This window comes from Chaetura pelagica, unplaced genomic scaffold (assembly GCF_000747805.2).
Source record: "Chaetura pelagica isolate M959 unplaced genomic scaffold, ChaPel_1.0 scaffold232, whole genome shotgun sequence".
NCBI lineage: Eukaryota > Metazoa > Chordata > Aves > Apodiformes > Apodidae > Chaetura > Chaetura pelagica.
Genome location: NW_009952441.1, coordinates 130343 through 142587, shown reverse-complemented (window position 1 = coordinate 142587; position 12245 = coordinate 130343). Strand labels below are relative to the sequence as shown.

The 12245-nt window shown below is 49.8% G+C and overlaps 2 protein-coding genes across 2 annotated transcripts in view; both read left to right on the top strand.

The window, feature by feature from the left end:
- Window positions 1-4211, top strand: part of GALNS (galactosamine (N-acetyl)-6-sulfatase) — a 40278-nt gene extending 36067 nt beyond the window's left edge. The window contains exons 12-13 of the mRNA XM_010008419.1: window positions 570-687; window positions 4125-4211. Of these exons, the coding sequence (XP_010006721.1) occupies window positions 570-687; window positions 4125-4211 (205 nt within the window). The remainder of the gene's footprint in view (window positions 1-569; window positions 688-4124) is intronic.
- Window positions 4212-8113: 3902 nt separating this feature from the next.
- APRT (adenine phosphoribosyltransferase) overlaps window positions 8114-12245 on the top strand; it is an 8313-nt gene continuing 4181 nt past the window's right edge. The window contains exon 1 of the mRNA XM_010008448.1: window positions 8114-8127. Coding sequence (XP_010006750.1) covers window positions 8114-8127 — 14 coding nt within the window. The remainder of the gene's footprint in view (window positions 8128-12245) is intronic.

The following is a 12245-nucleotide window of genomic DNA, read 5'->3' as shown; positions in this document are numbered from 1 at the left end:
GTGACAATTCTGGAAGGATCACCTCGGCAAACCTGTTATGTACTAAGGTGTCTGGCAGGGTGTTTGTCCTGTGGTTAGGAAGCCTCCCTTGATGTTTGTTTATGGCAGACCTTGAGGACAGCCCCAGAAGCACCCTTCTTTGTACATGCTGCCTTTGCCAACAGGATCTCCCCTGGGAAATCAACAGGAGCTTGCAGCATATCTTCCTGACTGCTGTTTGGGGCCATTGGGACTAGTGGGTTTGGAAGCTGGAGCCCCATACTGAGATGATCTCCCAGGAGCCATGTGCTGCTTTGTTGGGGAGGGCAAACCATCTGCTGTCCTTGCTGCCTGAAGCAGAGCTTCTCAGACCTGCAGCCTCCAAGCCCAGGCAGGCTGGACTCTGTCAGCCCAGATGTTTCATTCCCCCATGGTTATTCCCCCAGTTAGTGTCACCTGCGTGTTTCCCTGTTCTTCTCCATTGCTATGGCACAGGAAAAGCCTTCAGACCTAGCTTAGTGGTGTGGACACTGTAATGATGCCATGTATGAAGCCCCACTGATAACATCTGTATTTTTTCCACGTCCCAGCTTTGCCAGTGATGAATACCAGAGGGTTATGGAGCGAGTATCTGCTGTTGTGCAGCAGCACAAGGTGACGATGGTGCCCGGGGAGCCGCAGCTCAACGTGTGTGACAAGGCTGTGATGGTAAGCCCTCAAAGCACAGACACACTGGGGAATCCTTACCTGAAAATGTCTTTTGTAAAGGCTTAAATATGTCACCTCGTGGTGGGAAGGGGTGTAGAAGGGAGGTGTGCTGGCTGTTCCCAGAGGAGGGGGCTGTTTGCTACCCCTGGAATGCAGCGGCGTGGGAAGGGTCGTACGAAATGAGGGGGGTTGGGTCTGGAGAGTCTACCAAGATGCTGTGATAAGCTGTGGCTTCCTTCCATAGAGATATGGCAGTATCTACAGCTGTAGATCCTTCTCCTTTTTAATCCCCTTCTGCAAATGTCAAAAGTCCTCTGTGTTTTGAGTGGTGGGACAGGGACAGTGGCTCTTTTTTAGTGATGTATCTTGCTTGGTCTCCTCCAGTTCCACCCCTGCCTGACATTTCCAAAGTCTTTATGGCTTGAAACATGATAAATATTTTCAATTCTGTTTTCTGTTTCAAATTAGATGTTGGAAAGTCACAGTTTGTTTTTTCTGTCAAATGCTGCTTGGTTTGTTGAGAACCTGGGAGAGAAGCTGGATGGTTATAGGGGTAAAGTTTCCAAATGAGTGTGTGTAGTCTAAGGGGATGTGCCTGAAGATGATAAAATAGTAACAGGCAAAATCTTTCAGATGCTGAAATAATCTGAAACAGTCAATACCTGCTGCTTAGGGTCTATCTCCACCCAGACAGGAGAGGACAAAATGTGGAGCAGTGTCTCCTTAATAAGAAGGCAAAGATCTCTTTTAGCTTTGTCACATCTTTTTATTTTTGGATGTTAAGTAGGAAAAAGATTTGAAGGGCCATTGTTTCTGTGTTGTTTTCTTTAATTATTCAGCTTCTCCCTTAATAAACACAGTTCTGTTCTCCTCTGGGACCTTTTGGGTTCAGGCACTCTCCCCAGTGCCTGGCTGCTGCCAGAGACCTTCACTGAGAAGGCATTTCTTCTGTGCTAGCTCCAGCTCCAGAAGTGGTTGATGGATTGTAGGCACACTCTGTGGCTCTCAGCGAGCCTGGGGCGGCGTGTGTAGGTGCTGTGAAAACATCTGGCAGCTCTGTTTGTCAACAGACAGTGTCTTTGGATTGCATAATGGAAAAAAGTGCTGGACTGGAGGTCCCATACTTCATCCCACACCCCCCAGCCATCTCCTTGGGACTGTTGAGAGACAGTTTTCTCCCTCAGCACGACTTGTTCTAGCTTAGTTGGGCAGAAGTTTTGCAAACCATGGGCTGCCCCTTCTGCTCTGGCTGTGGCAATGTCCAGGGCTTGGCCAAGTCCAGTTATGCCTCCCTGGTCTATAAGCAGAGGCAAATAATGACCGGTACCATGGTAGACCAAGCTCAAAGCAGGTCATTCAGGGCAGGAAGCCCTCCCTGGTGGGCTGGGGAGTTTTTCTAATCCCAGGAGAAATGTTCAAATTCCAGCAGGAAACTTTTTTTACATGTTGAGTTTTCTACTCTGCAAACTCCAAGCAGGCTGATGACATGGTCACAAGACTCAAATAAAACAGGTACCAGATGATTGCCTTTTGAGACCAGAAGTTAAGATCACCAAATCTTTTTGGAGTTACAGAATTGCTGGGGTTGATTGGGCCCTAAATCATTCCTGGGAGGTGATAAAGACATTGGGAAGAAATTCTTTGCTGTGAGGGTGGTGAGAGCCTGGCCCAGGTTGCCCAGGGAAGCTGTGGCTGCCCCATCCCTGGCAGTGTTGAAGGGCAGGTTGGATGGGGCTTGGAGCAACGTGATCTTTAAGGTCCCTTCCAGCCCAGCCCATCCCAGCCTGTGAGTCTATGAAATACCACCTGCTGACACTCTGCCTAACAATGTCTTCTAAATTCTGTCACCTCTTTATTTGATATGGAACAGAGGAGAAGAATTGTCTTTACTTGTCCACGAGCAAAGCAGGTGGATCGTTCTGTAGCTGCTGCAGTTTGGGGACTGATGGAAATGCAGCAGCATCAGCCCTCCTGGGCAGGGAAGTGTTTGCTGGCCCATCTGTGGTGAATCCCAGCAGCAGTGGAGACAAAGCTCCTGCCAAGTCAGTTCTGCTGTTTTCCTTCTGTGGAAGTGTAGGAGAAACTGCTCCATGCAGGGCAGCCCTGCTGGCCTGACCGCGTGTCTGACTTGCAGCACACATGGTGTCCTCAGGGTGCAGGAAAACTGACTTGGACTGAGAGGCTAAAGGAGGTATAATTTGGGTGTTGTTTTTTTTTTCAAAATCTCTGTTTCTCTGTTGTTTCTACAGAGCAGTCAAACACTTGAAATTCCGAGCAGTGTTTGTACATTTTAAAATTGAGAAATGGATTTAGATATCAGCATTAATTGTTCTTAAACCGTCCGGAGTCCTGGTGCAGTGAGTGAGGTGCCTTCCAGCACAGCTCCCCTCCGTGGGCTGCTCCTGCAGAGATGCCTGGTGTCTCACTGCCATCTGTTGTCAGCTGTGTGCAACAGGAACCCGCTCTGGTAGTTTTGTTCTGGGGTTAAGCTTTTCTTTTTTGCTCTGGAAGAATTTATTCCAAGAAAACGTAAATTACTTGAAAGATAAAAATCAGCAAAACGAAAGGCAGGAGGTCAGAGCTCAACTGACCTTTAGGAGGTGAGAGCAGGAATCTCCCATGGATGGATAGACCTTGAGGGAGGGACAAAGAATGAACTCCAAGAATTCCAGAAGGCAGAACAGGAACAGTCCCCTGCCATCCCCCTTAGCACAGTCCCAAATTTTATGGCAAAACCCCAATGAATTTGAAAAAGTTATTTTATCCAAATTTCCTTGGTCATTAATCCCTCTGGAAGCTGAGGTTTGTGGTGGGTTTCCAGGTTGATGTTGTTTCTCTGTTGTAAAAATGCTGGAGAAAGGTAGTCAAGGGAGGCAGATAGTTCTGGTTTGCATGCACTGGAGTAGTTGTCTCAGAAATGCCTCCTACTCCATCTGTTCATTAATTCAGCCATCAAAATGCTTATTAAAATACTGGCATCCTTATCTCTCTCAACGCCCTTGGCCTTTTGCTTTTTGCTTGTTTCTGCAAGGAAGTGCATGGATATCTTAGTGCTAAGAATGAAAACTCTTCTTCTGGATCCTGGGAAAACTGGGGGTTTCCCCTCATGGTCTGCTTGCTCCATGCTACTGTGGGAAAGAGAGGAAGGTCACCAGAGCCCCAACAGACTGCATTGGTACAGGAGAGACCACTGGAACCCAGAAGGGGAATAATCTACTGCAGAAGGATTTGTAGTCTTTCCTAAATCTTGTTTTGAACAGTGTTTGGAATTGGGAAGCTGATGAGCCCTGGAGCATCAGCTGCAAGAAGGGTTTCATTTTTCAGGCAGGACATAAAGAGCATCTTTGTAAGACTCAAAAGGGGTTGGTTTGGGTTGAGGATCAGCAGATACTTGGTATGAATCACCTTTCTGTATATGTTTTGTTTGTTTTTAACAGAATTGGTCTCCTCCAGGCTGTGAGAAGCTGGGGAAATGCCTGACTCCACCCAAGTCTGACCCAAAGAAGTGTGTTTGGCCTCACTGATCTTCCCTGCAGCCCTCCAGGGCTACCCAGAAAAGCTATCCCTGACTGGACATGTGGTTTACAGTGCATGTCTCCTCATGTTGGCACTCCTGGTTAGGCAGGCAGGGTGTGATGTATGGATGATATCATTGTTTGCTCTTCCAGAAGGGCCAGTGTTTATGTTGCTGGCTCTCAGGGGCTAGCCTGGCCTCCTCTGTTGTTTCCGTAAATGGTAACTTTTCAGTGAAGACTGTTTTAACTGGAAAAGCTCTCTGGACAGCCACAGGTCTGCCACCACCTCAGGAATGCTGTGGATGCACCATTCCTGGTGCTCCTTCCACCCAACCTGCTCTCTCCAATCATTGCTTGTTTGGATGCCCCAACAGCAGCTGTGGGGAAGTGTTCAGGAAACCTACAGCAGCCAGAAAACCCTGCCCAAACTGCCCTTGTTTTGTTTGCCTGTAACTTGTTGATTTAACATTTGATTTCCATTGTGAACCCTTTGGACACCAGCTTGTTTTTTCCTTTCTTCCTAAACTTACAAGTACTGGGTGCAGTTGGACAGCCAGGCTGCTGTGCATCTCTGGGGACAAACAGATGCTCCCTCCTGTTCCTGATGAAGGGGCTGGGTCCAGGGAGCAGAACACTCTTCCTTCCATCTCTAGCTGCAAACATTCCCTAAGTAATGCTATAAGGAAACCTGAGGATCCTGTTCATTTGTTACCTTCCTGCTGGTCTGCAGGATGTTCTTAAGGGGCTGGGGATCAGTTGCTCATTTAAAAGGTTTCCTTCATTTCCAAAAACCTGGATCCAAATACGGTGTAAGTCACACTTGTAGTCTCATGATCTGGGCCCAGCCAACCCCAGGCTCAGAAGTGCCCGTTTACATCAGCTGTTGACTCTTGACCCTGTTTCCAGTGCTCTCTCTCCTAGGAATTCCTGTGCAGACTTCCCCAAGCCCGGGTGTAGCACTCAGAGCTCACAGCAACCACGGATCCTTTGCACGCTTGGACACTGAAGATTTCTCCTCTGCTTTGGAGCCTCTTCCACACCCTTTTTAGCTATTGCTAATAAAAGTGTCTTGAACAAAACAGAGCAAGGTCACTCTGGGGCTTCAGGGGAGAAGCAAGAAGCAACCCTGAACGTGCTGTTGGCACCACCAGCAGCCCCACGTCCACCCCTCCAGTGTGTTCTACAGTGCACATGCCCTCTCCACGTGGTGTTGTGCTGCTTTGGGGAAAATCAAGGTGCTCTGTACCTGTAAACAGCCCTCCTTCCGTCCCAAGCAAAGCTTGGGGCTGGCTTGAGAGCTCTGCTTCTGTCTAACTACTACAGACTTCTCAGCTGCTTGTCCTTAGCCTCCTGTTATCCCACATGCTCTCATCCTCTCCACTCCCATGATTTATGCTACCTGTAATCTCCCCACAGTCATTCCTAGTGTGTATCTCATGAAGCTGGATAATCCTAGAAGATTGCAATAAGAACAGCTCTTGAGTTGGCTCTCACTGTTCCACCTCAGAAATCCCAGCCAACATTTCCTCAGCTGGCAGAGCCTCTGAATCTCTGTGCATCTGCAAATGCCATTTGTCTCCAGTCCAAATTTCTTAGCTGCCTTGTGATGCTCCTAATTGTCTGTCCAGCCTATCAAGGCATTTCCAGTTCACCCACCCATGACATTTCTCCTTGTTCTGACACTGTGGGTAGCTCAATCCTTGAGAGGTGCTGATCAGCCTGTTCTTCAGTGGTGCTGTAGGAGGACCTGCAACAGTCATGTGCATCTGCCAGCACAGGAGACCAGAGAAAACCAGTCACTTCCCATTTTCTGGGTCTGGTCCACCTCTGCCTTAGTGCTTTTGTCTCCCAGAATTGTTCCGAGCCCTGCAGCTCACTGTTATCAGCAGAGAGAGATCCCACCAGAGGAGGGAGTCCTCAGCTGCAGCTCCCTCAAAGTCCTCCTCAGCCCTCCCAGGGTTCTGACCAGACCTGCTGCGAACATTAGGAAGAGATCCCACCACAGGGTCACAGCTCAGCAGCTGGGCACCAGCCCAGACATGTTTCTCAGTCTGCAGCATTTACAGTGTGCACATCAGGAGCATCCCAGGTGCCTGCTGCTCCCTGTCCCCTGCCTGCCTACCACTTTGGTCTTCTTCACAGCTTGCAGTTCCAAGGATACTGCTTTCCCTCTGTGTGACTTGCTTGGACAAGCCATCCTGTTCTCGGCACACACAGTGTTTGGTTTCCCAGCACCCAAACTCCTCATTCCTCATTGCAATAACCTCTCAGAGCACGGAGACTGGATGTAAACTCTGCACTTGAAAGCTGGCTGCTAAAAGGGGTTGACTTGATGCCTGTTTATTGTCTGCTTCATGTCCATTTATTATAAGAGATCAAAGCTTAACATGAAGCAGCTACTCTATTAAATGTGAGTAAGAAGTTTTACAGCTGGATTGCTAGGAAGAATTTTAAATCAATGCCTTTCCCAAAGATGTACAGATTTTAAAGCCGTGAGATGAAGAACTAATGAAGAAAAATAAAATAATTTATCAGAAATACAGGATATCATGTGTCTGTGCACACCTGTAAAGCGACTGAATAACACCTGGCTTTGGGACAGTCTCACAAATCCACCTCCCAGATCACGGGACTGACTTGGGTTTAAAATAGCTTGTTTTGTTTCCCCTGTATTATTTTTAACGCCCACACAGCTGCCCAAGGACAGGCCAGAGCCTGGACTGGGAACCAGGGCCGTGTCCACCAGCAGGGACCAGCAGTCCCAGCCCACATCATTGCTGTGGGGCACCTCAAAAACACTCAGATGGGCCTTGGAGAATTATCCTGAGCCTCTGATCTGAAGCTGGTCCAGGTGACAGTTGCTCAGTTTGGGGAGCTGCCTGTGCTGGGGCAGGTGTTGGCTCAGCAGGAGCTGCCTGTGGGACCTGCCTGGGCTTGTGGGTGCAAGAGCAGTCAGTGCAGAGTGGGTCTAGGGGGGTTTACTGGCCAGTCAGGGACCTGCAGCAGTGGAGCTGGGTTCTTGGTGGCTTCCTTTCTCAAGATGGAAGATGGAAAGGCAAGGTGATGTCTGTCTAAGACTGCTTCTATGTGATGTTGCTTTCTTCACATTGAAATAAGTCTGCTAAATGCTGAAAGCTGAGTATCTCCCTGGGCTAAGAGTCCAAGGAATTTCTTTCTTGCCTTTAATTTCCAATTAGCTCAGCCTCTCGAGTCTCCCTGCTCTGCCCCTGAGGCTGTGTTATCATCTGACCCTCCATGCAGAGAAGCTTCTGAAATTGATGTAACTAATAATCGTGGAAAAAAAGTCCTCTTGCATTTCCAGTCCATGGCTGCAAAAACAGAGCCTTGACTTCAAATCCTGCAGCAACAAATGGATTATTTCGGTGGCAAATTAGTCTCTGTGGACCAACAATTTGGGGATCTGAACACTGGAATTGGAAACTAGAAGATCAATTCCAAACACTTAGAGCTAAGGTTAATGCTCTGCAAACTGTATTGAGTGCAGTGATGGGAGATAACGTGGCTCTGCATGGAAATGGGAACCCGAGGAAAGGAGGATTAGGAGTGAAAATGGGCAAGTTTGGATGGGGAGCGAGCGCTGCCCACGTATGGGGAAGTGTCTGGAGATGGAGTTCCCAGGCCAGTGCTGAGGATGACAGTGGGCTTTTACTGAAGGAACTGGAACTAATATCCCCAAGAAGGAGGTTGTTGAAGCTGGAACACTCACTGCTCGGGGATGCTGGCAGTTCTCAGTGCCCACCAGCTTGAGCCTTTCCCAGGCATGGTGAGCAGCTTCCAGGAGCCTCCTGATGTCTCATCGAGAAGAGGATCTCCCAGAGTTGGAGAATACTCTTTATTCCAGTGAGGATGTCATTGCAGTCACTGTGTGGAATAATTTCAGCAGCTGAAGAATGACCTTGTGCAGGTGAGAAGGGTTTGGATCAGGGCTTTGGAGGGGAAGGCAGTGCTGGGAGGTGGTTTATTGTCCATGGAGCTGCCGCAGCCCCTTCAGCAAGCAAAGAAATCCCTCCCCAGGGATCTTGCTGTTGTCCTCAGCACTGGGAAACTTGACAAACTACATGCACTTTTACTCTCTTAAGAGTTACTCTGCTTGTTCAGTGTCCAAATAACTGCTTTGCACTTGGAGTGGCCTGTTTTCCATTTCTCTTAGCAGTTATGATATTTGGAATGAGACTTTTGCCTTCTGATAGTGTTTGATGTGAGTTTTCATACACGCCCAGAAGGCAGCACAGTGGTGCCTCCTGAATTAAACTGCTAGTTTTTAAGAGCAGTTGTAAGGGAAGAATTGAAATTCCATTTGAGGGTCTTTTTTCCCTTTTGGAAACTGGCTGCTTTGAACACTGATAGCAGGCTGCATTCCTGGGCCTGTTTTCTTTATATCCTTTTTCCACCGTTTATAGTTTTCTTGTTGCTTGGAGTCTAGTTTGGATTGTAGGAATCCTAAATAGAGGTGGATCCCCAGCCAGAAGCCTGTGGTCTCTTAGGAGTGTAAAAAACCCTTTGCCATCCAGCTTCCTGAGAGAGCCAATCTGCCAGCTGGCATGTGGTTCTCCATGCCTTTTTTTTTCCCTCCTGGAGTCACTTAATGCCCTTCTGGGTGATGTGGAGGTTGGTAGCACAGTTCTCATCCAAAGGGAATCGGGGCTGAAAAGCCCATTGGCCCGTTGGCCAGCGGTGAGGAATGTGTGCCAAATCCATCAGTTCTGGAGCCGACTCAAAATCCCCTCCTGGCTCAGCCAGGCTGGCCAGAGAGAGGGGTTTTGTGTCTTCTCCTAGGGGCTGGTCCATCCTGCTGCAGGGGCAGGAGGTGCTGGGTTCTGCTCCGTGCAGACAAGGATGCTGTGGAAGGGCAGAGCCGGCCGGTGGTGCTTTCACCTCCTTTAGGGGGGGACAAAGTGAGCTGGTTATCTGGGACAGACTCTTCAGTCCTGAGCCCAGGGAGCTGGCTGGGGAGCTGCATTTTTTCTGCTGTTGAAATAAGATATCTTAAATTTGTTGGTTGTTTTTTTGGTTGGTTTTTTTTGTTGTTTTTTTGTTGTTTTTTGTGTTGTTTGTTTTTTTTTTAATGGGTTTAAAGTGCATGTGTTTCTAAAGCTGGAATTGAAGTGCAACGTTCCAGCAGATTTGAAAGGGAATTTTAGTTCTCGTTTCCCCTTGTGGGGTGTGTTGAAATTTTTGGGCATTTTGTTCCACTTCACACTGAAGTTTTAAAATCCTTAACTGAACAGAAACTTCCATACTCAGCACAGCTCCTCTAATTGCCTGGTTAAGCCTGATTAGAGTTCACTCTCAAGTTTTTCTACCCCCAGTTTCTATGTTCACCAACTAATAACAACTCTCATATCAGGATCTCAAAGTGCTTTTACATCACTGATTGTGTCCAAAAGAGAGGCAAAGCCACTGTCCTCCCTGCTACAGAACCCTCTGGAGCACCAGGTCTGAGGTGGTGGTTCCTCCAGCAGGCACAGAACAGCCCTCAGCCTCTCCATGCAGATGCCAAGGCACATCCCTGCTGATATTCCAGAACCAAAATCCTTTGACATCACATTTGGAAATTGGTCCTAGGAAAGTTCTTTTCAGATGGAAATTGCAGTAGGAGTCAGCACTGTTGTTTGAAAGGTTGAACAATTACAGGGAAAAGTAATTGACTCGGGAAGTTAAAAAACCAGTCTGTACTGGTAGGTGCAATTCACAGCCTTTGAACTGGAGGATTAATGAGGTGAAGTTCTGACTGAGACCTAAGAAATGTTGTTTTTAAACCCGAGCTGGCATGAGGCATGATTTCTGGCAGCTGAATCATTGGAAGCCAGATTTGCTGTAACCTTTTTGCTCTTCCTGTCAGAACTGATGGTGTCTGAGAGGCCTGATCCCACATGGGAGGAGGTGAGATCCCCCGGCTGCTGCTTCACCCAGGGAGGAAGGGTGGGAGCCCTGGGCAGCTCGTCCTGGTGAGAGGGGCTGGTTTGCCTGGGGTTTGTTGGCATGAGGGGCCTGAGTACCTCACTGAGCCTTGAGAAACATGATCTGGTGTCTTTTGATAGTAATGGTGGTGATTTTGTAGGAGAGTCACAAGCAAGAAGAGTGTGATAAAGAGCCCAGGTCTTCAGATCCTCCAGGGATGCCAGATGTTTGCACTGCAGGTGGGCTGCAGAAGAGCCCTTTCCCAGCTCCTGCTTATTTCCATGAGTAGGCAGATAAATTCCATTGCTTCTGTCCTCCAGGAAGCAGAGGAGTTGCTGGAATAGCTCATTGTCCAGTGTCTTGGTTGGTAAGGTTACAAGAGAAACCCTTCCAGCTCATCCAAGGGAGCAAGGGTGTTGGGAAGCCCCTGTTCCAGTGGAAGACTGTGCTTGGTCTGTGTTTGTTTCACTGGAACAGCTGCTAGAGAGGATTTTTCTGGTGCCAAAGAGATAATCTGACTTCAGGGAAAATCTTAGTCTGTAAGGGAATGGTTGTGAAAGGAGACATGCTGACCTCCTCCACGGGCTGGCTGTGGCAGTGGAGAGCTTCACCAGAAGGGAGCAACCTTGGCACTGGCCTTTGGCTCATCTCCATTGGCACCTCAGGCAAACATCCATTCACCAGGTGTCTTTTGCTGTCCAGAGATGAATGAGGAAGAAAGTAGAGCAGTGGAGGATTCAGCCTGCAGCAAATGATTCCCCAGGGTTTGCACCAAGCACTGGGAACGATGCAAGGACACAGGATGTGTGGGATGCTGAGATGTGGGCAGAGTTGGGTGTCTCCTGAGCCCTGCTGTGCACATGAGCCTGTCACTGCTAAGTTGGAGAGGAGACCAGCTTCCCATCCTCTCAGCTGTTCCCCCTGTGCCAGAAGGACCCACGGGGCTGTTGGGAGTGACTGGGCCCAGCAAGAGCAGGAGAAAGGAGCTGTGTGTTCATCACCAAGCTGCTGCAGCCCACGGGGTCTGCACCAAATCACTGCAAAATACCTGGACAGCTGCTGGCACACACCTGGGAGACGGGTCCCAACGGCGACCTGGAGGGTGTGGAGCTGAAGCTCTTCCCATCCCAGCTATCAGCAGCAGGCACTGAGCTCAGCCAGGAGAGCTGCATGCCAGAACTGCCTCTGCTTTCTGCACATTTGGCCCAGGTCCAGGTGGTATTTGCTAATGTAAGAGCAGCCCTGGCCTCGTTCAGCACTCCTGCCCACAATGGCTTGTGCGTGGGCAAACAGCTACTTCACCCATCAGGAGATGGGAGATAGGAGCTGTGCCCTGACCTGCTGGGGGAAGGAGTGACACCAGGAGCTGCTGAGGACACCCAGACTGGTGGCCTTATCACCCCCCACGAGTGTGATCCAAACCAACGGCTCTAACAAACACCAAGTTCCATTCCAAGGGTTCACCAGAGGTGACAAGGGACAGAAAAGCAGGAAGTAGCTTAGTCCCCTGGGCAGGGGTGAAGGGGGGTGCAGGTGTAACCCCGGGGCATGGGGCTCCTTTCCTAAGCTGGCTGGGGCCAGGCAGGGTCCCCAGGCACCAGGGATACAGCTCCACACGCTGCAGGTACCAAAGGAGGCTCTTCAGGATGGGGACTGGGGCTCTGCATAAAGGGGTACCAGGGTCTGTGCACTGCAGTGTTAGGGTGAGGTATGTTGGGGTACCAGGGCTCCCTGCTTTGAGGTGCTGGGCTCCGTGCACCGGGAGGACCAGAGCTCCGTGCCCCAGGGTGGCTGGGCTCCATGCTCCAGGGCACCCAGAGCTCCATGCTCCAGGGGAACGGGTCCCTGTGCCCCAGGGTACCAGACCCCCATGCACCGGGGGGTCGGGGCTCCGTGTCTCGGGGTAGCAGATCCCCGTGCAGCGGGGGAACCCGAAGCTCCATGGGTCTGGGACAGCAGGACACGGGTCTGGGACAGCAGGACACGGGTCCAGACAGCAGGACACGGGTCTGGGACAGCAGGACACGGGTCCCGGGCAGCAGGACACGGGTCTGGGACAGCAGGACACGGGTCTGGGACAGCAGGACATGAGCCGGGGACAGCAGGCAACGGGGGTGGGGA